The sequence below is a fragment of the Phascolarctos cinereus genome, unplaced genomic scaffold, assembly GCF_003287225.1.
Source record: "Phascolarctos cinereus isolate Bilbo 61053 unplaced genomic scaffold, phaCin_HiC Scaffold_5;HRSCAF=322, whole genome shotgun sequence".
Lineage (NCBI taxonomy): Eukaryota > Metazoa > Chordata > Mammalia > Diprotodontia > Phascolarctidae > Phascolarctos > Phascolarctos cinereus.
The window spans coordinates 132,723,168-132,750,051 of record NW_027555958.1 but is presented as its reverse complement, the minus strand read 5'-3'; the positions used below and the strand labels follow the sequence as shown (position 1 = coordinate 132,750,051).

At 37.0% G+C, this 26,884-nt stretch overlaps 1 protein-coding gene across 4 annotated transcripts in view; it reads left to right on the top strand.

The window, feature by feature from the left end:
• TPD52L1 (TPD52 like 1) overlaps nucleotides 1-26,884 on the top strand; it is a 157,049-nt gene that overhangs the window by 96,218 nt on the left and 33,947 nt on the right. For all 4 annotated transcript variants that reach the window (XM_020986977.2, XM_020986978.2, XM_078155163.1 and 1 more), the window contains exon 3: nucleotides 2,537-2,685. In XM_020986977.2, the coding sequence (XP_020842636.1) occupies nucleotides 2,537-2,685 (149 nt within the window). The remainder of the gene's footprint in view (nucleotides 1-2,536; nucleotides 2,686-26,884) is intronic.

The window sequence follows — 26,884 nt, the reverse complement described above, 5'->3', positions numbered from 1 at the left end:
CTAGAGCATGTGCTTTTTTTCTGTTGTGGATTGCTTTGGCAGTCTGAAGCCTATGGACCTCTTCTCAAAATAATCTTTTAAAATATATAAAATAAAAACACATAGGATTACAAAGGAATGCAAAGGAATGTTGAAACACATTGATCAAAATGTTTAAAAAAAAAAAAGATCCCATACTCCTTGCTTTAGAGAACCCATGGTCACCTTCACATCACAGTAAGCATCAGAGTAGGATTTTGGTTAAGAAAAACAAACTCATACCACCAAAGCAGATAGGTGTAGCCTTTGGGATTTTACCTCAACCAGTGGATGCCACCTTTCACTATTAGTGCACTATAAGTGGCTTAATATTTTAGGTGAGTCTGTGATACAAGGTAATGTTTTTGGTCTTCAGTCAAATTGACAGAATGAGATCTCTTGGCTCTATTAACTATTATCCATGTATCCTCTTTAATAGTATAGTATACAAAAAATTTCTGTGCTGGAGAAGCCTATTAAATAAAGAAATTAACATTCAGTAGCCTCTAAGAAAATCTTATTGCTTAAAAAGGGAACTGCTTTCTCAAAGGATCATTAAAGTAGTACACAGGTCATACCATAGTATAATCAAGATAGCCTTTCTCTATCATATACCAGAGAGTTCTTTTCTTAAAATGATGCCATTATATCACCAATAGCTATCTTAGTGCTTTGAACCACTGGAGCCAGCCTGGGCTGGATACAGATATTCCTTGAACAAACCAACTTTGTGTTGACAAGACTGATGCAGACATCGAGGCTTTATCGTTTCTTTTCTTTTTTAAAAAATTTATTTTGATTTATCAACACACTTCCATGGGCTTTTGAATTTCAAATTTTTCTCCCACTTCCTCCCCACCACCCTCCCCAAGATGGAGCACAATCTGATATAGGCTATACATAAATGTTTCTATTAAACATATTTTCACATTAGTGATGTTGTAAGTAAGAATTAGAACCAATAGGAGGAACCACCAGAAAGAGGAAACAAAACTCAACAGAGGAAAAAAAACAGCAAATAGTATGCTTCGATCTGCATTCAGACTCCATAGTTCGTTCTTTAGATGTGGATAGCATTTTCCATCACATGGCCTTTGGAGATGTCTTAGATCCTTGTATTGCTGGGAAGGGTTAAATTTATCAATATTAGTCATCGCACAACGTGGCTGTTATTGTGTACAACGTTCTCTTGGTTCTGCTTATTTCACCCAGCATCAGACCATACAAGTCTTTCCAGATTTTTCTGAAGTAAGCCTGTTCATCATTTCTTATAGCACTATTGTTTCTTTTCTAAATGAAATCGTACTGTACCCATAATTTTACATGTCCTGAGAAAGTATGGGAAACTGAAATCTAGGCCCTGTATCACACTAGCATCATTTTTACTTATTCATGTGTTTGAGTAAGTATCCTAGTAAGCATCCATAAGCAATGGAAATTGGTAATGGCTGTATGAGGAATTATAGTCTCCACTTAGAATAAAAAAGAGAAGCTGGATGTAAATCATTACTGGAAAGATTCAAGTTGGACTTTGGGAAGAACTTTGTCATTAGAAGTAAATGAGTAGTGTAGTCAGTTACCGTGAATTAATGATGACGGCAGCTAGAATTTAAGTAATGCTTATAGGTTTCCAGAGTGTGTTAGAGAAGGAATAGTAACAAGCTTCTATATAGGGCCTACTATGTTCTAGGCACTATGCCAAATATTTTTTCACAAATATTACCTCATTTGAGCCACACAACAACCCTGTGAGGTAGATGCTACTATCATCCCCACTTTACAGTTGAGGAAGCCAAGGCAAACTGAGGTTAAGGGATTTGCTACAGCTAGTAGCTTAGGTTTTCCTGACTCCAAGTCCAGCACTCTTTCTGTTGCACTGCCAGCTGCTCTACCTATAAGTATATAGGTATGTCATTTCATTTGTTATTTCCTATTTAATGTATCTTCACAATAATCTTGTGAGGTAGGTGCTATTATTCCCATTTTACAGACAAGGAAAATGAGGCAGAGAGAGATGTTAAGTGATTTAGCTAGAGTTAAACAACTAAGTGTCTGAGGCAGTATGTGAACTCGGATCTCCATATCTGGAGAACCTTAAGTAAGTGCAGGATCTTCAACTTAATATAAAGATGATTTTCCAAATAATTAGAGCTATACAAAAATGAAGTGGTCTGTCTTGGCCTTTAAGCAGAGGCTTGTGATAACTTGCATGGAATATTTTAGATCTGATTCATGTTTGGTGTATTTGATTGGATAACCTCTAAAGTCACTTCCAACTCGGTGATTCTGTAATTCTAATTATTCCTTCTGGTTTCTAATGAGGATACACTTATTTGTATAGTATATTTCAGGTGGGGCCAAACACAGAGTTAAAAAGCCCCGAACTATAATACCATGTGTCGTCCCTTGGAACTACATGATAATTTATTCTGTGTTTGTATTCATTAAGGTAGTTTTTAGAAGGTCTCATTCTCCTTTTTTTTTTTTTTTTTTGGTAATTTTCCTATCTTGTTTCTAGCTAGAAGACGAAATCACAACTTTACGACAAGTGTTAACAGCCAAAGAAAAGCATCTGGTGGAAATAAAACAAAAGCTCGGCATGAATCTGATGAATGAGTTGAAACAAAATTTTAGCAAAGGCTGGCATGAAGTGCAGACTACGACTGCGTAAGTACAGAATTCACACCACTTCCAACCCATTCATTCTTCCTATTTCCTTTACTGTATGTTTTTTTTTTTCAGCTTTTGTTAGTATTTTTCAGCGGCATAAAAAAGGGTTACTTTCCTGGGAGAAAATGGAGAGTATCAGTTTGTCAGCTATGTCGTACATCAGGCAGATTCTGAAAGACTTGGGGCAGTACTGCAACTTCAGATCAGGCATCTTCCAAGTGGAGGTTGAGGCATGATCACAAGGTGTGCACAAGATGGCATCACATCTCTCCTTCCTTGCAAAAGCCTGTCTTGTCTGAAAGGCAACTACACTACTCTCTTCACCCATTCTTGTTCAGCACTCCCCACACAGTGCCCAGGACCCAACTGCTGGCCTCCTACAGCTGCTCATGGCTTTCATAGCCCAACTGTTGTAACCCAGGCACATGCAGCAGCTGTGAAGGCAAAAATTCTCTACCCAGTGTTCTCACACCCCATTTGTCAGATTACTTCTTGGCTTGCAGCAGGTATCCCTCAATGAGTGAGCTTTGCACTCTGCAGTAGGATTTGGCAAAATTCTCCCCACCTTTTCTGTGGAATAGAGTGAGTCATACAAGGTGTGCAGGTAGGGTGGGTTGTGAACAGCATTGCAGATCTCCTTATATTAGCTTTCCCCAAAAATACACCCCTCTTCCAGTCTTCCCTGTTGCTCTTCAGAGTACCACCATCCTTTAAGTTACTCAGATTTGCATTCTTGGTGTCATCTTTAATTCCTCATTCTTTCTTACTCCAAATTGTGAACCAGCTGCCTCTGTAGCTATAAATCCATCCTTTCCACTCATAGTCGGCACCCTAGTTTAGGTCCTTATTATATACATCTCACCTGGACTATTGAAATAGCTTTATTCTTCCTGCTTCAAATCTCTCCACTCTTCAATCCATCATCCACACAGCAACCAGTCTTATTTTACAGATCTGATGTCACTGCCCTGCTTAATAAACCAGTGGCTCCCAGTTGACTCTAGGATCAATTGTTATCTCATCTTAATCATCTTTTTTATTCTCTAAGTTTGTAATGTAGATAATTAATATATTCACACATGTATACAATTTATAAATAAGTAGATATATATGTATGGAGGGTGTATATTAATTTTTATTTTTTTGCTGATAAGAAATGCATGATCAGAAATGTTTGGAGACCACTGCTCTGTATGCTCAAAATTCTACTCCTCTTTCCTTCCCCCACATCCTCTGCCTTTTGAGGAAGATTTGAGGTTTTTGGCTTTTTTTTTTTTAAGCTTGGTTACTGGTGGTGGTATTAGATATTTTTTCTCAATTAGTTTTTTTTTTCCTCATTAAAATTTTAGAAGGAACCTTGTTCCTTTGCCCAGAATGTTTTTTTGTGCATACTAAATTACTGCTTGGCTTGGTCATTCTCAGTCAGCATCTGGAGGGTGAGCAGATGCGTACACTGTTTAAAATTCCTTAGCAAATTCAATAAAGTCATGTAGGCAACTTAAAAAACACTTAGCTTTTTCCAACTTGCTTCAGCACGCCATGAAGGTGAATATTTAGAACAGCATATAGGGCAATCTTAGTAACTCCTTCCTACTTTACTACTACTTCTGCAAGTCACTTAACCTGACTGCACAGTCAACGCATCATAATTTTAACAGCATTGTCTGTTTTTAATCTTGGGTCACTGCTGTAGCTACTGATGAGGGGACTTAAAGTCCATCAGTAGTCTTCAGTTCAGCATAGTCTGTGACCTACAGAGAGTCGATCAATTACTCCAAGTTGCCAGTATTTATAATGTCCCCTTTCCTTGAAGTATTCTCGTACTTGATGTTCATCTTGGAAGCATCTGTTCTTAGATTCCATCACATATTCTGAAAACCCAGGAAGCCAAAAGTGCATTGGGCTTGGAGCCCTGAGGTCTAGTCCTCACAGTGCTATTTAACATGTGGCCCTTAGACACAGTGCCATCTGAAAGTGTGAGCATCTGGAGGACTTTGCACTAAGAACACCTGTTTTGTGCCTTGCTTGATGTCCATGATCAGAGGCTCATTGAACCAGGTTATCTCTGTAGTTGCATCTATCATAAAATCTGATATCAACTTGATAAGTGTGAGAGACTCCTTGTTGGAAGAGAGCCTTTAAGGTTGGATTTTATTGAGCCAAGGCAAATGCTTCTTATAATCAAAAGACACAGCAAGATTTGGGGTTCTATACACCTTTCATTTAGTTGTTTGACTGCCAAGACATGATCTGCTATAACTTGTTAAAACCTAGCTTGTTTCCGTACATTTCTTGAGAGATACCTCAATTCATGCATAGCCCATTCTCATAGTAATTATACAGAAATGAAAAAGTAGTTATGTTCTTATATGTGTTGATGTCATCTTTATCACTCTTTTACATTAATATCCATAGGAATACCATTAATACAAAACCAATACGTTTATATTAATAACCAATACCAAAAAATACCATTATTTCTTTCCATTCTTTTCCTTATTCGCATATCTTGAACATTGGTACTTCAGTTCTAGTCCCCTGAAATGACGACTGATCTCTGATCATTAATTGAAATATTTATAATTGAAATCCATCCTAAAATTGGGCTTCAATGTGTGACTCAGGCATTTCTATTATAATAGCCCCAGCTATATCTTGATAGAACCAAGATTTTCACATGATGAAATTAGTTTGTTGAATAGGCTTTTTGTTGGCCATAATCATTCAGTCCAACCAGAAGCAAAACTTCTATTATGCACAAATAGAATAGCCAGTTGTTAAGTATACTATTTTAGGGGTGCTAAAAGGTCTGAAAATATAGCTCTATAATTGGCCTATTACTTAATGCCCAAGATTCTAACTATTAAAATCACTACTGTCAGTCCCCTTCCAAAATGCAGTGGGAAAATTAGGGTCCTATAATGCCATAGCCAGTGTTAATTTATCAGATATACTAGCAAAGAGCTAGTTATGTTAGGCGTTTGAGGATGCTGTGCTTCCTGGAGAGAAGGAGGCCTAACTGAGAGAATGTGGCAGGGAGTCCTAGAAGCATTGACTTTCCTCTCACTTAGGGACTCTGTACTCTGGGAAAGAAGTGATAAAATAAGAGGTAGATTAGTTTCTTTCTAGAAACTAAACAGTTTAACTTAGGGCAAGACCATGGTCCTAATTATAGCTTTGGGGAGGGGACAGGAGTACTTTTCAGAGTAGGTGGAATGGCTAAGCCTATCAGTTCTTGGACAGAGAATAAGTAGGTAAGCAGACAATCCAAGATTTTTCTCCCGCTAAGAGTTTGAGTTGCTTGTGCCCTCCTCATTTTAAAGAGAAAGTCAGGCTCATATTCATTATATTATTAACTTAATGAATATATTTGTTTTCATTAAAGAAGCACACTTATAGAGGTAGGGAAAAAAATTCCTTCACTTAGGGGAAAAAAAAGCCACAAACCTACATGTTATAACCAAAATGCTAATAATTTTGTTTCTCAAAATTGCTTATTTTTAGCTATCTGTTCCATAGTTGTTACCAGTGGTCCATTTTACATCTTAGTGACAGTATTGATGGGAAGGTCTATCAAGATAATAGAATCCTGTTAGACTTACTGCTTTCCTTTTATGCTTTTCTGAGGCTAACTCTTGGCATTAATGGGGCAGGATATCCAGTGTAAAACCCTTTCCTGTGGCAGGGTAGCTTGTGGAGTGGGCAAGTGAAGTGAGTGAATAGAGGGGACCCAGAAAAGTACTTTTGCCTGGCTTACAGGTGATGTAGTTATTTCATTAGTTAGACTATTCTGCCTTTGCTAAGTTAGAGAGGGACCCTCACTTTGCCTAATACTTGAGGACCATAATGGTTTCTAATACATCTGCCACAAAAGAGAGAGTGACTCATCTTCCAAGAATATTTAATGAGTACAAGCTGTACAGAAGTCAGGACAGCCCACATTAAATATTCACAACATGTTCTGTTTCAACTTTGACATACGTATACAACCTGTATCCTTGTTGGTTGAGCTTCCCAACCACATATCATGATTGGTAATGTAGTATATTATGGTAGTGTTGGTCTTGGAACTGCCTGTGAAGATGAAAGGCTTAATACACAGGCACACATAGTTCTTATCTTTGTTTTTAATTCTTATTACCTTTTTAATCAAATAGGGAAGGTTTTTATTTGGGAGGGTGAGGGGAGCAGGGCACAGACTCATGATTATGCTTGTCTAGGGAATGCCAGATGAGGAAGCAATCTTGTCTCATGTAGCCCTGCACCTTCTCTACAGCTGTGAGTCTTGGAGCTATGTACACTCATTGTGTGTCTGAGCCAAGCCTTGAACCCAAGGGCTGCCCTTGTGGACAGCTTGCTCTCCATCTTGCCATTGCCTTTCAAGGTTTTCTTCTAATCTTAGAATCAATTTGGTAAATTGAGATTAAGATATCAAGTTTGACAGACTGTAAAACATGGTTCTGTTTGGCTTTGTGTTCCACTTTTATGATTTCATTGTTGTGGGGAACACTCATTTTGGAAATTCCCTCTACCAATGCAGACCCGCATTATGTCTGCAAATGAAAGATTTTGAGGGTTGTCTGGTACACTGAAAGAGATTATGTGACCTATCTATGATCACGCAGCGTCTATGAGCCAGAGGCAAAACTTCAGTCCCAACTTGTCCTAACTTCCAAGGGGATGCCCTGTCCACTGTGCCATTTGGGGTTAGGGAAGTAAGGGAAAGAAAGGGAATAAACATTTTTGTAGCACCTACTATGTGCCAGAAACTGTCTGCTTAAGTGCTTTATAAATATTATCTCATTTGAGCCTTACAACAACTCTGTAAGTTGGGTGCTGTTACTTTCCCTATTTTACAGTTGAGGAAACTAAGGCAAACTGAGGTTAAGTGACTTGTCCAGGGTCACAAAACTGGTAAGTGTCTGAAACCAGATTTGAATGCAAGTGTTCCTGACTCCAGGTCCAGTACGCTATCCACTGTACCACCTAGCTACCTCTAAATAATAAAATTCATTTTGAAAATTATTTGGTATATTTAGTAACACTGAGTATGCTGTAATCATGAACATTATGTGGCATTAAAAAAAAAAAAATTCCCCATGGGACAGCTAGGTGGTGCAGTACAATAGAGCTCCAGCCTTGGAGTCAGGAAGACCAGAGTTCAAATCTGGCATCAGACACTTGACACTTAACTAGCTATATGACCCTGGGCAAGTCACTTAACCCCAATTGCCTCAACAAAAAGCAAAAAAAAACAACAACAGCAAAAATAACTCCCCAAATAGGAAATGCCCTTACCCATACAATTTTTATATTTTAATAAATACCAGAGGATTTGTTTCAGACCACTATAATCTACTAAATCTCCCTTAAAAATTTAAGTTAACATTTTATACTTCAGAATAATAACAATGAGTTTAAGTTATTTCAAATCAAGAACATTACTAAGAAAGAATTAATAAGAAAATAGATGTGGTATAAGTAGTAATTTATAAAATATGATATAATATGAATTGATAAAATTTTCTGAAATGAGCAATAAATCCATGAAAAATAATTTTGAGGAAATAGATTGCTATGCATTGCTGAACATCTCCAAGCTAATTATGACAGCAAAAAATCTCAACAATCTAATGAGTTATTTACAAATCTATTTTCACTTTAGACACCTAACAGAGTTGAAAGGTGAATTTCTGTTAAATGAATAGCTTTTCCATTGGTTTCCTTTGGTTAAAAACAACAACAACAACAATGAATTTCTACCTCTATATCTCAACTAAATTACAATATAAAATTCTGTAAAGTAGTGACCAGTTTTATGGAATGTTGGAAATTGCCTTATTCCAGGAGAGAGAGTTTTGCTGTGGTATTATCTGGTCTCGGGTACTCCTATCCAGTATTACTGTCTTACTTCTAGCACCTCTATTCTTAAAAGTCTCAAGCCTTCTTCACAAAACTTAGACATTGTGCATTATAATTTCTGAGCATCCTTTGTCTGTACACTTGCAGTTCCTGTAAATGACCTGAACTCTGTTTCCTTCCCCCTTTCCTGGTGGTTTAACAGTATCTAATTGAACTTTATAACATGTTTCTGTATGAGGCCATGATGATTGGGAATGTTGATTTCTTAAACTTGAGGGCTTCAGTTTATTACCATGAAAATGTTGGGAAATCTGTTCTATTACACTTGAACTTGTCGTTTCTTCTAGTTTCATTTATTAATGGTCATGTGCCTCAAAATTCTTTTCTTTTGCTCTTTTTTTTCTCCTAACTGCTTTTTTGTTCTGCAAGATATTGCTCATAATATTCTTCTCGTTTCTTCTAGTTTCATTTATTAATGGTCATGTGCCTCAAAATTCTTTTCTTTTGCTCTTTTTTTTTTCTCCTAACTGCTTTTTTGTTCTGCAAGATATTGCTCATAATATTCTTCTATCATGTTTTCTTCTATATATGTTTTATAAAAGAGATTTTCCTCTAAATTGGTGTGCCTTTGACAGCCATGTCTCTTTGAAAGATGAAATAAATGTAAATTGAGCCATCAAATTTAGACTGTGGCCAAGAGAGAGTACTGAAACATTCACAGAACTGCTTCTCATTCCAGTATGAATTTGCAATCCCCAGATTCAGTCTCGGACGCACTGAGATACAATTCAGGAAACATAAAAAGAAATCAACAGTGAGTTTTGAGAGTAGTTCACTTGTTTTAGTAAAGTTGTTAAAGAGAGAAAACTAATTACTGCCCATTTTATTAACATTTAACTACTCAGTGATTACGAAGGTAGATTTAACCTTTGAATTACCAGAATGGGATAAACCAATAGCAAGAAAAACTATATTGTATTCAGCATTAGTTTTTAAAATTTATTTCCAAATTGTCTCCTTCCCACTCCCCTCATTGAATCAGTTTGATATAGGTTATACATGGGTAGTCATGCAAAACATATTTCCATGTTAGTCATGTTGTGAAAGAAAACATAGACCAAAATTAAAAAAAAAAACACAAGAAAAATAAAGGAAGTAAAAAAAGGTATGCTTCCATCTGTATTCAGACTCCATCTTCTTTCTCTGGAAATGGATAGTGTTTTTCGTCATAAATCCTTCAGCATTGTCTTGGATCATTATATTGCTGAGAAGAGCTAAGTCATTCACAGATGATCATCTTGGATCATCTTAGAATATTACTGTTAACTGTGTACAGTGTTCTCCTGGTTCTGCTCATTTCACTTTGCATCAGTTCATGTAAGACTTTCCTAGAATCTGATGCTCATTAACTGTGAAAAAGAGAAGGAAGCTATACTAGAAAGAGAAACTGAAACAGAACCAAAAGACTGAATCCTAGTTCTACTCTTTATCAGACATTTGACTTTGGACAAGTAGCTTCACTTTGCTGGGTGTTAGCTTCCTCATTTGTAAAATGAGGGAATTAAACTAGATAATCTTGACTGACCGTTTGAGCCCCTCACATCCTGTGAGGTTACTTAAACTTCTCTAGCCTTGTCTGTCAAATGAGGATAATAATCTTTATGCCATAGACTTCACAGGTTTGTTCTCCAGGTCCAATTCGATTGTGCTTGTAAAAGCTCCATGTAAATGTAAACTATTACTGTGTCAAGAAGCTGCCACTCATAAAAGAATGGAGCTGGTTTCCCTAGAAAGATATCACGTCTCATACTGGAGTTTAATTTTACTGAATAAATCTAAATTTTTGTCCATATCTGGAGGAAAGTGATTGGCAGCCCTGGATTACACTGATCTGGTATTTAAATTAGCAATTTCTGCTGCATTGTTGGATTGTAATTAGTCCATAGTGATTTTAAAAACCCCACAACTTTGTACAGTACTTGTATTAATTTTTTTGTGTATGATAAACAACATAAGGAGTCCACTAATATCAAGATTGCATTTTGGAAAAATGAATACTTGGAAGAAATTATGGTGGTGATGTGGATGACCTGGGGTTTTATTTAATCTCAGTTCAGAAATAATTATGCACAATGAAGTTGAACATTACTGATACATATAATAATCCTTGCAGTTACTTCTTTGACTGTAGCTCCAAGTCATTGGTTACTCAGGTACTTTCTGGGCATTCTGTGAGTCCCATCCTGTCTGCACAGAATCCAGGAGGAATCCTTTAAATCCCAGGAGGGACGCTGGCATCATTAGTTAGTGCCTCTGCTCTTTGTGCTTTTCTTCTATTAAGCTGTCTGATGCCTAATTACAGCAAGTCTAACCAACTTCCCTAAGCCCAGCTGTCGTTCACAATCCTCAAACAGTGCACCACTCCCATTCCCTACTTCCTCATGAAATGTACCCACTGCAGTTAGCCATGTTTGATTGTGACTCCTTCAGGTTTTCTAAATCTAATTTTGTATTAGGTCTTTTCTTTTGATTTTTTTTGTTAAATAAAAAGTTGGCATTTGAAAGGTTTCAAGTAAGAAGTATAATAAGGAATCTGACCACTTAAGTTAGCCTTTAACACTAAACATGGTAGGCAGATACCTACCTGGCATAGAGGTTTTTTTAATAGTACCAAACATTACTTTTAAGCAAAATTCCCTAGAAAAAGCCCCTTTGCTTCTCCCCAAAGTAAAAATGAGTCAGAGCTGATGAAAGAATGTTCACTGTCCTCTGGAAAACTTATCTTCTGTTTTTATCCCCATTTTGCTGAGGGAAAGAGACCTGAAGAAAAAAAAATTAAAGAATTGGAGAACGTTAGAGGTAGATAGAATTTCAGATCTATCTAGTCTTTCTCTCTCCTTTTTACCTGTAATAAAACTGAGTCCAAGAAAAGTGAAATGACTTTTTTTTTTTAACCACAGTCACACTGCCAGTTAGTGACAAAGCTAGTCTTCTATCTAGGATTTTTTCTGCCTCCAATGTACAGGACTCTTCAGTTAGGCTGCAGAGTCAATAGAGCTCTAGACCTGGAATCAGGGCAGCATGAGTTCAAATTCGGCCTCAAAAACTTGCTAATTAACTATATGACCCTGGGCAAATTCGGCCTCAAAAACTTGCTAACTATATGACCCTGGGCAAATTGCTTAACCTATCTACCTCAGTTTCCTCATCTGCAAAATGGGAATAAGAATAACTACTGCCTCCTATGGTTGTTGTAAGAATAAAATGTGATATTTGTAAAGTTCTTTGCAAACCTTAAAGCTCTATGTAAACTCAAGCTGGTTCAGAACTTTTACTGCAATGTCCACTTGAACCTTAAAGCTCTGTATAAATTTGAGGTAGCTCAGAACTTTTATTGCAGTAGTCATTCAGGAGAGCATTGGGTCACTGAAATGTTTCTGTGATGGCATGGCCATTGTATACTCGTATCTGTCTCCTTCAGTTTACTCCAAAGTTCAGATTTTAAGGACTATGATTCATTCAAGAAGGCAGCTTTGATCTAGTGGGTAAAGCACTTATCTTGGAGTCAGGAAGACCTGAGTTCAAATTCTGCTTCAAACACTCTATGACCTTGGTCAGATCACTTACTTTATCTCAGCTTTAGTTTACTTATCTGTGAAGTCAGGATAATAGTGCCACCTAACTTACAAGGTGGTTGTGATGATCAAACGACATAACATACAAATTTGTTTTTTATGCAATTTACAAACTGTCTCAGCACCTCAGCTTTCAGTCACATCAAGCCTCATTCCTAAAGGACATATGGAATTTTACGGCTAGAAAAGGACCTTAGCACAACCTGCTCATTTTCTGTAAGGAAGTAGAATCCCAGAGAAATAAAAGGACTTAACCACATAGGGTTCAGTTCAGGGGAGGGTGGAAAAGGAGGAAGAGATTATATTTTAAAGTGCATATTGCTTAAAAAAACCCAGAATATCAGTGTTTTATGTTAAATGGCAGAGTAGGGATTAGAACCCAGCTCAAAATTTAGTGTTCTTTCAACTACATGATATTGCCTCATTGGTGAAGGTTTTTTTTTTTTTTAAAGGCAAATGGGGTTAAGTGACTTGCCCAGGGTCACACAGCTCGTAAGTGTCAAGTGTTTGGTCGGAGGCTGGATTGGAACTCAGGTACTCCTGACTTCAGGGCCGGTGCTGTATCCACTGCGCCACCTAGCTGCACCCTGAAGGTTCTAATGACAGCACCTCTAAGTTACTTGGTTTCTACTAGCTTTGAGTTCTAAGAGCTCGGTGGGAAACCCTTAATATTCAATTCCTTTATGTAACACCACTCAGTATTTGATTTAGCAGCTTGCATTAATAAGGGTCTTTCAAACATCAGGCATTTTCTTGTTTATTTTCTTGAACTCTGTAGATGGTTTTATGGCCAAGAAAGGGATATTTCTTTTTTCAGGCAACCTGATACAACACAAAATGCCAGAGACCAAGGACTCACTGTTAATCTCCTTGCATGCCACCGTTACTGGTGGGCATGTGAAGTTGAAACAGAAATGCAGTCAATAGGGTTTCCCAGAGTCTGGGCCTTTTAGAATAGCAGGGGAACACATGCTTTAATACTAACCCTTTTTTATCTTTAATACTCAATAATTGCATTTTTAATGAGATATTAGAAGTAGGCTAATGCTTGCTGGTATTTTAAAGTTAATAACTTGGTATATAAAAATTTCAGTGCTTCTCTCATTTAAAAATGTACAGTGACAATTACTTTGAGCAACTTTACCTAATATAGATTGAGATAATTTCCCCCCCCAAGAAAAAACTCCCAAGGAGGGTTTGTATGGGGGAAGATGAAAATAATTAGCCACATCAAGAGAAGGAAAGGCCCTGTCTATAGAAGACCAAAATCACCATTTGTCAATGTGGTCAGTTCTGTGGAAAACAATTTGTTAAATTGATGATCTCTATTAATTTTTGAGAAATTTATAAATGCCATTTCCTTATACTTGGAGATTTCTGTTGTCAGTGTTTTTGTTTCATCCCCACCCGCTAGGCCAGAAGCCCAAACCCTAAATGTAGTTAAATTGACAAATTCACAAAAGAATTAGGAGTGAGGTGGGAGGTTTGGGGTTGGGTAACCCTTCGATACTTTTCTCTGGCCTTTAGCTCTTGGCCTTTTGAGTGTTTTGGTTTTTTTCAGAAGAATTGACATGGATCAGGCACCACATTTAGGAAAGCTGAATCAGTCACTTAATAAACATGTATTAAGTACCTATTAACTGCCAGATAACTATGATGGGGACTGGGGATACAAATACAAATCTGAAACTGTTTCTGCTCTCGAGGAGCTTATAATGTAATGGAGAATACGACAAAACTATGAAAATAATGTCCGGGTCTAGCTTTGATCTTAGAGCAGCTAGGTGGTGCATTGGATAGAGTGTCAGTTCTGGAATGAGGAAGACTGAGTTCAGCAGACATTAGCTGTGTGGTCCTGGGCAAGTCACATGATCTCCAAAAACTAATCGTTTGCTAAAGAGAGCTGAAAATACACTTTATGATTCTTCATAACAGAACATTGATTCTTATAATATATACTTTTCCTAACATAGTAACCATGAAATAACTCATAAAATGTAGTATACAAAGTAAAATTGGTAACATGTAAAAGCATTTTTTCTTGCTAGTAATTCCCTAAAATTTGGTGACCTTTTGTGCTTAATGCTCCCCCCAAAATTTATTTTAGACAATATTCATTTTCCTAACATATGAAATCTACAGTACCATAAATGCTATACAACAAATAAAATTCTTAGAACTAAAACCTTTTTTTAAACTGAATCTTACCTTCTGCTGTGTCAGATGACAGTGTAAGGGTGTTAATACTGTGTGCCATACTGCTGTAAACCTCTCTACCTTGTTTACCCCCTAAAAACTAAGGGAGAAGTTGCTGGGCCTTTAGTCTGTGCTGTCAGGAGATGCTGAGACTGGCAATTATCACCTCTGACTTTTGTTCCTTTATGGCTGGGGGATGGTATTAAAGATCCACCGGCCTGAAATAATCTTTCAGTGATGTCTGCTTTGAGATCCTTAAGGGTCTCAGAGTATGGGAGCAGAGCAGAGCAGAGGTGAGTTGACATTTAACTTTGAGGCTGAAATTGATGATGATGGGATCAATAGCCTCAATGTCTCTAGCCAGCTGGTCAATTATTCCAAGCCACCTCAGTAGGATACCAGCCCCTCCACAAATTTGTGTGCATTTGCCTCTCATTTTTTTCCTCTACAGCACATAGCTGAGAATATGCATGGTTGCCAATGCAAAAGTAAAAATGAGCTTACTAATAAAATCATGCAAATGCTTGAAGTTGCAAAAGCTAAACCTGTGAATGTCGAGGGTTGACTGTAATTCCTTTTTATGAAAGCAACATATGACTTACTGAGAGCCACCTGCCCAAGACTTGGACGTAACTTTGTCTTGTAGAATTGATGGCATTTTTCACTGTCCTGGGAATATCACATACATTTCAGACACACTCCAAAGACCAGGACTCGGTAAATCCTATTGCCTCATTAAGTATGGGGAGAATTATGGGATTTAAGAAATCATTCATTGCTAACATCAGATCTGATTTTCTGATTTCTCTTTCCATCTTAAGTAATTAGATCATGTTGCCATCTTAATATATTTTACCAATCATAAGGCTATAAAGTATCTTGAAATCGTTGTGGGGGAGAAATTCAAATGAGCTTCAATGGTAATTTTTAATTAATTATATATTTCACATTTCTATAGCACAGTAAGGTTTATGATAAGCTTTCTTTACAGCAACATTATGAGGTGTAGATAATGCAAGTTTTGTCTGCCCCATTTTGTAGTCCAGGAAACCAAGGCTCAAAACGTAGGGGGATTGTCCATGCTCACATGGCTAGGTCACAATGTGGAACTGGGCCTCTGCCTCCAAGGCCACTGTTTTTTCTCCGAAACTATATTGTCTTATTATAACAAGAAATCTCTAGTAATCATTATAATTAAACACTTTCAAATTCATAGAATTATAATTTTAGAGCTGGAAGGGAACTTAGAAGCCATCTAGCCCAACCCTGTCATTTTACTGATGAAGAGCTAAGGCCTAGATAAGGTAAACAGCTTACTCAAGGTAACATAGTAAGTAGCTGAGCAAGAAATTGAACCCAGGTCCTTAGAATCCAAATCCTGCCCTCTGTCTGCTGGTGTTAGAGTGTCCCAAGCAATGTAGCATCATGCAGTGGGAGTGGAATAAAAATAAGAAAACATGGGTTCTGCCTTTGATTATGATACTGAGTGTGTGGCATTGGGCAGTATTTCTTAATAGCCTACTGTGTGCTAGGGTTTATGCTTGGTGCTAGTGGGGGAGTAAAGGGGGGGGTATTGCAGAAGACAAAACATCTATACAAAGTAATTTCAAGAAGTGATCAGTCATTAGCTACTAGCGTCAAGAAAGACCTGTAGGAAGTGATAACCTGAGCTGTCTTGAAGGAAGCTAAGGGTTCTAAGAGATGGAACTGAGAAAGGAGTTTATTCCACATGTTAGAGACTGTCTCTGAAAAATCAGAGGAGCAAAATGGAATGTTGTGAGAGCAGCTAGCCTGCCAATTGGACTGGAATAGGTTACTTTACAGAGAGTAACCCCCACCCCACCCCCGGCCAAAATGCTAAAAAAAAAATAGGCGAGAACCAGACTGAGGAAGCCCTTAAATGCCAAACTGATCATTCTACTTTTTGTCTCTAAAGAGAGACTTTTTTTTTAAACTAGAGGTGTCATATTTGTGTTTCAGAAATATTAAGTGGAGGGGGGAGATATTGGAAGCAAGGAGTTCAGTTAAGAAGCTGGTTAAAAAATCTACCCTAGCAGTCCAAATGAAAAATGATAATAGATTAAACTAGGATAGAGGTTGGGTGGGTAGAAAAATGAGATGGATGTGAGAAGTGTTAAGGGTGTAGAATCAGTGTGTCTTGGTAACTTAGTGAATTTGAGAGGTGAGGAAAGGGGAAGTCAAAAAGGATGACTCTTAAGTTTGCAAGCCTAATTGATTAGAATGATGGTGAGTATCCTCAGCAGAAATGGGGGAATTTAGAGGATGTTTGGGAAACTAGGGGTGCAATGAATATAATACAGGACCTGCAGTCAAGAAGACTCATGTTCCTGAGATCAGACATTTACTGACTGTGTGACCTTGGGCAAGTTACTTAACCCTGTTTGCCTCAGTTTCCTCAGCTATAAAATGAGCTGGAAAAGGAAATGTCAAATCACTGCAGTATCTTTGCCAAGAAGACCCTGAATGGGGTCATGAAGAGTCAGAAACAACTGAACAACAGCAGATGTTTTGGGCAGTAAGTATAGCAAGATCCATCTTTAACCTTTTGGAAGTTTTTCAGAAGTCTGCCAAAAGACTTACTTAGTAAGATTCAACTTATCTATGAAAATTTTAAGTTCAACAATTGGGTGAAGGTCTGTTGCAGGGAAACTAAAGACCTAATTGGTGGTCACATAGTATAATTTCATTAGATGACTTTATTTTTCTCATCTGTAAAATGAAGGGGGTTTAACTAAACAATAATGAGGTCTTTTCCAGCTTTAAAATTTTATGGCTCTAATTTTTCTGGAGGCAACAAGTTATTTCACTTATTCGGAGGTAAGAAAGGAGTGGAAAAATGTATTTCATATGCATATGATCTACCTTCTTTAGATAGCAGATATGGTAAGTTCCCATAAGGCAATAAATTTTGGGGTTTTTTAATACTGTATATTGAATCCAGCTTACTTACATGTAATGATCTTTGCGATGTATCTCTTCATAAATGTTACTTCTTGATTCAGAAAATCTGTAGTTTTGTGTGTGTGTGTGTGTGTGTGTGTGTGTGTGTGTGTGTGTGTGTGTGTGTGTGTGTTTTTCCTTTGTGACTTCTTGGTATTTTGCCCAGTATCTTGTAGAATATGCCTGGAGTTAGAATATATTTATGTTCCTTTTTCCTATTTGGAGGTGTAATCCAGTCTTCTTTTTCTGGGAAGTACTACTCTTAAAGTCCTCATCCATAAAGGGGATGGACTAAGTAACCTCTAAAGTTCCTTCTATTTCTAAATCTATATAATCCTTTTCTTGATTTGTGCACATTTATTTTGTTTTAAAGAATATTCATTCTTTATAGTCTAGTGTACAAAAATACAGGGTGTGGTGTTTTTGTAAAATACGTGTCCATCAATATGTTTCCAACCTATGCTACTTCAAGTTAATGGATCATTTAAAATCATGCTGTTGTGATTATTATCTTTTATTTGGGGCCTTAAACTGTGGAGATATGAGCAGCCTTGATCTCTGTGACAACTAGTTAGACTTTTTAACTTGACTACATTTGTAGGCTGCCTGCCTGAAATTTTAAGATTTCACATGATTAAGCCCTAGGTTTTAGCTGTCTTAGGGTTCTTGCTGTGTTAACCACTTGAAATCTTGCAGTCATTGAAATGGAAAAAATAAGATGAAGATTTGAAGGATCTTGTGACCTAATAGAGTGAGTAGAGTGCATTTAATTGAACACATTCAACAGATTGAGAAAACTGTGGGGAGTACACATAGAGCAGAAAATGTGGTTTCTGTCTTTAAGAAGCTTCTAATCTAACAGAAGATAAAGCATGAACAGTTTTACAGGGAAATAAACAATTATGGTTATGACCAAGTACTGAATTATAGAGGAAATAACAGGATTGGAGGCCAGGTGGGATTAGTCTGGAACATTTTCATAGATGAGTTGAATTTTACTAAGTATTCTTTAGAACACTTCCAAAAAACTAAAATTTGTAAAACACTTAGCCCAGTGCCTGCGCATAGTAGGCACTATGTAAGTGGTTATCCTCTTCCTTCCTCCCTTTCTGTGTGATTCACAAGAAGTAAGCAGTGGTTATCGGGTTTGACAAGTCTTAAGAAGTTCTCCATTATGTCAGATACATACCTTAGGGGGAGACACCATCACTTAATAGATTGGAACTAACATTTCCTGATTCTCAGCTCATTGCTCTATTATACCATGCTTATGTACTACTATATGATTGTTATGATAACTACTTAAACATGTCTTTTTATGCTAAAGAATCACTGTTTCAATTATATAACAATATTATATTAGTTATAATGGTGACACAGCCTTAGCCTTCCATTATCTCATTGTTTAGAATTTCCTCATCTATTTCCCACTTTGGTAAACTTGGAAACATATCTCAGTAACAATAATCTCTCATATAAGCAGCCATCTGAGGCAGACAATACAAGTATTATTATTCACATTTTACTGATGAGCAACTAAGGTTCAGAGAAATTGTGTCCAGGTATGGAAAGAGGCAGAACCAGGATTCAGGTATGGGTCTAACTCTAAATCTTATTTTCTTTCCTCCATACCATGTTGCCTTTATACTAAATCTCCATTTTAAATAACCAGTGAGGCACTAAGAAACAAATGATTTCAATAGTATGATATATTTCTATACTGTTGAGTCAAAAGATCTCATGATGTATGAAAAAATGGATTCCATCAAACTAGCTATACAACTGGTGCTTTTCTTTCCTAAGCTCCATTTTTTTTATCGGTCCTATGTATTTATCTTCCTAACCCCAGTTCCTGTAAACCCTTTTGTATTTACTTTGTAGTTTATACTCTAATCTATGCCTACTCCGACATGTTGGCTTAGCTCCATTCATGGTCACTCATATTTTATACCATGTTTTCCTCTCCCTTTGTTATTTCTGTTACTGAGAAATAGTATGGGATATGGCTATAGTAGTGTTCTTTAAAATACCAGTCAGGATTTATGAATTTCAGTCCGTTTCTGTTTCAGAAACGACGTTGATGGGTCACACTCAGATGTCTACTTTGTAAATCAGGGTGGTTGCCTAAGCAGACAGCTGGGATTTGACCATAAATGTGCTTCATGTTCTCTTGAGAAGAAATAATAGTGTTTTTAGGAGGAATAGACCCTATCTCTTTAATAGCACCAGATGCACATTTGTTGGCTAGTGATTTTAGCATGTGGATTTCATAAATCATAGTTTACAACAGTCTTGAAATATGTTGCTTTGGCAGTCTCCCTTACTGCTTTATCTGTCCAATCTAAACTGTTGGAATTGTAGAAGCTGAATCGTACTATGGCTTTCTAGAACTTTTCTGTTTAAAAAAAATATTTCATTGATGCTTTTTAAAAACATAACTGACTTTTCAAGGAATCCCACACATTAGCCATGTCTGACAGTGTCTTCCCCATTGTATCTCTATAGAGTGTCAACGCTGTATCCAGAGCTATGTTTTTCTTCTTGGGCATCTGGTATGGAAAGCTTTTCTAAAGCTGAATAATGGAGGGGCTTTTCAGAGTTGCACATTCCCTTCAGCAGAATGCCCACACATTGGTTACAGGATGGGTATGTCTGTAGTTATGAATAGGTTTAAGCAAAGCAACAGTTGAAGTCAGCTTAAGACCTTTTTATTAAAAAAAAAAATGAAATCACTGGCTAGTAATCAAGAATTTTTATGTACACATACACACACACACACACACACACACACACACACACAACACACTTGAAATTCTCTGAGATAGCATAGTAAAATGGGAAAACATTGACGTTAGACTTGGAGTACCTAGATTCAAATCTTGACTGAGACTTAATATCTTTGTGACCTTGCACATGTCACAACCTCCCTGGGCCTCAGTTTCCTCATCTGTAAAATGAAGATGTTGGGCTAGATGGCCTCTGAGGTCCCTTTCTAGCTTAGATTGTGTGATCCTATGAAGTGATTCCAAAGAGTTTCCTTTTTCAAACAAGTTGGTGATATAATCACATCCGTTGTTTAAAGTGAAGTGAACATGTAACTGGCTGCAAAGTTAAGCGCACTATTTTGGCTTTTATTCGTGTCGTGCTAGATTTAGTCAGGAAGGGATAGTTATTTTCAGCACATGTTCGTAGGGACAAATGAGACACATCTCATTTGGTATCTTTGATGGGTTTTACGGCTTTTGAAAGACCACATAGAGTGAAAGGGGTTTGTCTGACCCCTGCTGGTCATGATCACTCTGTGTTCTCCACAAGTTAGATTTGTTATTAGGTAGCCAGAAGAATTGCTGTTACTCAGAGGTCAGATGAAGCAGTTACTTGAAATATGATCCTCGTTCAAAACAACTTCCTCTGTGAATTGATGACCGGTATGTTAATTCAGCAATTTATTGATCATGTTCATGCATATGCTAGGAAAGAGATGTGTGTTAGTATGTGAAAACACATCTGTTAGTACATGCACACATGTTTCTATGCTTCCTTCAATGGATTTGTAGTCAGAGGACCTGGGTTTGAATCCTGTTTTGGCTCCTTAATATCTGTGTGACCTTAGTTGTTATTTTAAGCCCTTGGATCTCTCTATTTCCTCATCTGTAAAATGAGAGGGTTTAGAGTAGGTAACCTCTTAAGATGTCTTCCAATTCTAAATCTGTGATACTATGATCCTGTTGTCTCGATAATATATATATATATACATATATATGTATATATATATACATATACATATGTATGCATATATATACATATATGTATACATATATGTATGTATATATACACATATATACATATATGTATGTATATATACATATATGTATGTATATATATGTATGTATATATATATGTGTGTGTGTGTGTATTTATACCTATATATGTATGTGTCTGTGTGTGTATATGTGTGTGTGTATTTATACGTATATATGTATGTGTCTGTGTGTGTATATGTGTGTGTGTGTATTTATACCTATATATGTATGTGTCTGTGTGTGTATGTGTGTGTGTGTGTGTGTGTGTGTGTGTGTGTGTATATACGTACATATGTATGTGTCTGTGTGTGTATATATGTGTGTGTGTGTGTGTGTGTGTGTGTGTGTGTGTGTGTGTTATATATATGTGTTTCCTCCACTGATGTAATCTATTCACATTATGTTATCCTTTGTAATTGTTTTCTATGTCTTTCCATAAATTCTCCATAGAAGATCTAGTTAACATGTTGCAGGGCATTTTCTGGTTATTTTAATATTTCCAGTGTGTGACAGTTTTATTAGGGGCAACACAGCATGAAATCCTCAGTTCCACTTTAAGTGATTTCTCACTTCTTTGGCTAATTTCCCCCGTCCCTCCAAATAGAAAATCAAGGGAAATCACTACCAGCCACTAACATCCCTTGAAAACACAGTTTAGAAATTAGAAGATGGAAAGTTTTATTAAAAGAACCAAGCTAAATTAAACAGAATGCTTGGAATACAAATGGAAACTTAACCCTAAGCATTCCTCTTCTAAAGATCTATGTAAATTTCTAGTTGTTTATAGTCCGAACTAGGCAGATTCCTCTCCCTATGTAGTTCTCCATTGCTCCCAGCAAACCTCCAATGATAAGGTCTTCCTGCAGCTCTGCTTCTCTATAAACTGATGTCATTTGCTGATCTCTGTCTTCTGATGTTCATCCTAGCTCTTTCTATAGTTCATTGAGTATTGCCACCAGCAAGCACCACCAACCAGGTGCTGCTGCCCTCCAGGGGAGCCCCTCTTGTAGTCTTTTATCGTCCCCAAAGGTCTTCATTAGGTATTGCAGTCCATCAGGGCTCTTCCTGAAGTACTATCTATCTCCAAGAAGGTGTCCCTATGCAGTGCCATCTAGCATAACCTTGTCTCTAGCTCCTGCTGTAGTGACTCACCACAGGTGGCACCAGCTGTGGCTCTCCCCTGGCCGTTCTTTTTACTTTGGCCAGACAAAGCTGTTTAACTCTGTTGAGGTAAAACTTTCTCAGTCATTGAGCCTCATCTCTGCCACCAATTCTTGAGCTTTTCCTGAGGAGCAGAAAGTGTTCCAACTCTGCATCCCAACTCTAGTGATTGCAGTTGAAGGCCTATAGGCCTAGGCATTCACCAAACTGAAGTCATTTTCCCACTTTTCATCTACTTGCCACAGCACTTTGTCCAGGGAGCAGGGTTCCTTTTACTCTTACTCTAACCCTGTCACCAATTCCATGTTAGGGTGTACTGACCACTGCACAATTTCATGTCTTTTGTCCCCCTCACATTAGGGAGAGGTGTCTGTCTATGAAGCAGAGTATTCCTCGACCCTTGTTGATATGACAGAGCACCCAACTTTAGGGGGTGCTTAGTTATCTCTCAAAAATTGTGAAACTTCTCTTAATCAGTTGAGCAGGAGGATTAAAATCCAAGAAGACTATTAACAGTCTCTGCTAGTTACCCTTTGGCATGAATATTTTCCATGCAGAAAGTGTTCGTTCTAACCAGTTGTAGATGCTCACTGGGAAGAAGAGAAAGGGGAGAAATTCCTAGCGTACACTATAAGGGCAGCCATTAGGCTGTTCATCTGGTCTCTGCTTTCTCACATGTGCATTCATTTAGAGCTGGAAGGAACCTTAAGGATCATCTAATACACATCCTCTCATTTCACAGATGAGGAAACAGAAGCCCAGGGAAATGAAGTGATTTTTTTTTCCAAGTCACACAGGTACAGGTGACAGTGCTGAAATTTTAACCCAGATCCTATGACTCAAGAGTGTTTGTTTGGTTTTTTTGTTTGTTTTTGAACTGTGCTGCACTACCTCTTCCTCATAAGACTAACTCGCCTCCGTTTTTGGTTCTACAAGTTCATGACTTTTGTAATATTCTTTATACACAATACAATGTCCTGTAGCCTGTCTTTTAGGTTGGTGCAAATTTGATTATTCTGTAATCATGTTATTCCATAAAGTATATAGCCATAGAACATGACTGGAATAATATAGGGATTAAATAAAGTCACTTAGTTGTACAGATATTTGTTAATTGTCTACTGTGTACAATATTATTTATTTGCCATAGCTATTAACCATAGCTTTTCCAGTTGATGCTACTTATAAATTTCTAACCAAATTGAGCTATTGGGGAAAATATCTCTTGTTGGGGGAAAATATCTCTTGTAATGAAAGGATAATTAAATCACCTAAATCTTTTAAGGTTGTTGCCTGTCCACTCAGAAAACCAACAATAAAAGCAGATGAAATGCAAACATCTGGTAAGAGGAGAGGACAATAGAAATATTGGAATAAAAGGCTCAAATAAGTTTGTGTGCGTAAGCACTTTGCAAACCTTAAAACTATACACGTGATAGCTAATATTACTACTAGTAGTAGTAATGATAAAAATAATGAGGGGCAGCTAGGTGGCGCAGTGGATAGAGCACCAGCCCTGAAGGCAGGAAGACCCAAATTAAAATGCGGCCTCAGAGCAAACATTGACACTTACTAGCTGTGTGACTCTGGGGAAGTCACTTAACCCCAATTGCCTAAAAACAAAACAAAATAAAATAATGTAGAATCCCTGCTTTCTTGGATGTCTTCTAATGTGTTGTCCTATAGCCATCTGACATCATCTATGTTTAGTCATTACCAATATAAAATGGACTTGACACCACAGTTGTGAAAAAGTACTACTTTAATAAATATTAAATGTGACATTTCAAACCCCTTAGAGGTTAGGACATTTATTATTAAAGTTTCATACAGACCTGAATTCTACTCCCTTCATGCATTTATTATGGTAGGTCTGTATTGTCATTCAATCATATGTTAAACTCGTATGATATGACTTGACTCTGGGCAAATACCGGAAATTTGTTTATACTTTCTAGTTACATTGTGATTTTTTCATGTGGCCAGTTACAGTCTAAATGTAGCAGGTGCAAGAGATCTATGTCTGATCTCCAGTCTTATGTTTGTGTTATTAAATACACGTGGCATGTGGCAAAAGAAGAGAAACAAGAAGATGCAAAATGTTGCTTGTTTTTATTTCTTCTTCCTTACACTTTCTCTTCCCAGCGTACATCAACACACCTGTTGGGTGTACAATAATAATGCTCAATTTTCTTGGTTGCTGTTGTCATCTTGGATTTATTAAGAGCTTTGTGTCATAATCTAGAGAATGAAGGGCTTTGATGTAATTGGAACATATATCCTCAGTCTTAAGAACACTTTGAATGGAGATGAGGACAGATTAGTCTGATTTATGAAGCTTCCTCTTAGGGGAATGTAAGCAAACAGGGCAACTGAAAACACGGTCTGTAAATCAGTTTTGTGTAAGCTTTGGAAGGTCATGGGTGAGGACACATGCCTTAAGATCCATGGTTGATGGAAGCAAGCATACTAAACAAATGAGAACTTGCCAAACACATGAGAATGTGCACCTGTGAGTTGGGCGTCATCAGTGACGCAAGGGCTTTTGATGGCTGTTGTGACAATGAGCATGCTCTCCAGTGCATGCACAGCCAAGTGTGATCACTAGCAGAGATAGTGTGATGTAGGAAAAGGAGCTATTGTCTGGGAATTAATGAGCCTTTATAGCTCTAGTTCTGTCTCTGACACTAGCAAGCTAGAGTTCCCTAGATAATCCACTTAACCTCCCTGGGTGGGCCCCAGTTTTGCCCTCTTTAAAATGAGGGGACTAGGTTAGCAGTTCTCAGATTTTTTTTTTGGTCTCTGGACCCTTTCCACTATTAAAATTATTGAGGACCTCAGAACTTTGGTTTTTATGGATTTTATCTATCATTTTTTACTATATCAGGCAGATAGATGGTGCAGTGGATAGAGTGCTGGACCTGGATTGCTCTGGACACTAGCTATATGACCCAGGGTAAGCCACTTAAGCTCTGTTTACCTCAGTTTCCTCATCTGTAAAATAGAGGTAATAAAAGCACCTACCCCCAGGCTTGTTGTGAGGATAGAATGAGATATTGTGTAAAGTGCTTTGCAAACCATAAAGCACTATGTAAATGCTAGCTATTATGCTGATATTATATTAACAATTAAAATCAATAATTTTTAAATACTAATTCAAAGTCATAATAAATCAATCACATGTTTAACATAAATAACATTTATGAAAAATAACTATTTTCTAAAACAAAAAATTAGTAAGTTTTTATATATTTTTATAAATTTCTTTAATGTCTATCTTAATATAAGATACCTGGATTCTCATTTCTGCTTTTGCATTCAATCTCTTGAAATCATGTATGTTGTTTTGGTTGAAGCATATGAAGAAAAATCGGACCTCACATAGAGATATGGTTGGAAAAGGGAGATATATTTTAATAGGCAAATTACTTTTTAGTATTGTTACAAAAGTAATTTTGACTTCACAGAAACCTTCCTTACCCAGTCCTGTAAAGATCTCAGGATCCCCCAGGGGTCCTCAAACTATACTCTTGAGAACCACTATACTAGACAAGATATACCTTGTATATGATTCCATGACCTTTGCTATTCATAGAGAAATCTTCATACAATATGAAAAGCAGATTTAAAAAAAAAAACAGGTGCAACAATCTGAAGAAGAATCTATTTCTCTTGTACATTTTTACTTATGGTAACTTCTTGATTTTCAAGGTATTTATATATTAAGGTATCCAAGTTGGTATCTTCCCTTTGATGCTTTATGTTAGTGCTATGTGACCTCTTAACATTTCTGAATTTCAGGGTTTTTTTAATTTGAAAAATGGAAAAATAGCATTTACACTACCAGATTGTTAGGAGGAAAGAGTCTTTTTTTTTAAAAATTAAGTGAATTAAATATGAATTATTAGTATTATTGCTAAATAACTTTGGGAAAATCATTGTTTTTCTTTGTGTGTTTATTGGAGGTGATAGAATGTTTATCTGACTCTTGGTGCTTCAGTCAGTCAGTAAACATTTATTAAGCACCTACTATGTGGAAGGCATAATGAGGATACAAAGATGATATGAAACAGTAGCTGCATATTTACCAACAAGGAAAGTCTTTTTGGCTCTAGAAGCTAGAAGGCATTTCAGTATGATGATAAGAGGCCTTTGTAAGGCTAATCAACGTTTGCTTTATGGAGGCCACTCTCACAGGTGTTGTGATATAAAGAGGCATAAGAAATGTTTTTTATCCTTAAATAGTTTTATAATCTAGTTGGAGGAAATCAGAAATATACTTAAAAGGCAAATAACAGTGTGTCAGGTTAGTGATAGAGAAAAGTACTGTATGAGTTCAGAAAAGAGAGTGATCAAGGAGGCCTTATAGACAATCTAGAATTTAAACTGGGCCCTGCAGCCATTGGGCCTTCATTCTAGTTTCAGAAGAAAAGGTGGCTGTCCTCTTAATAATAATAATAGTAATAATAATAATAATAATAATAATAATAATAATATAATATCTGTCATTTATATAGCACTTTTAAGGTTTCCAGAGCACCTTATAAATATTTCATTTTATCCTCAAAACAACCCTGG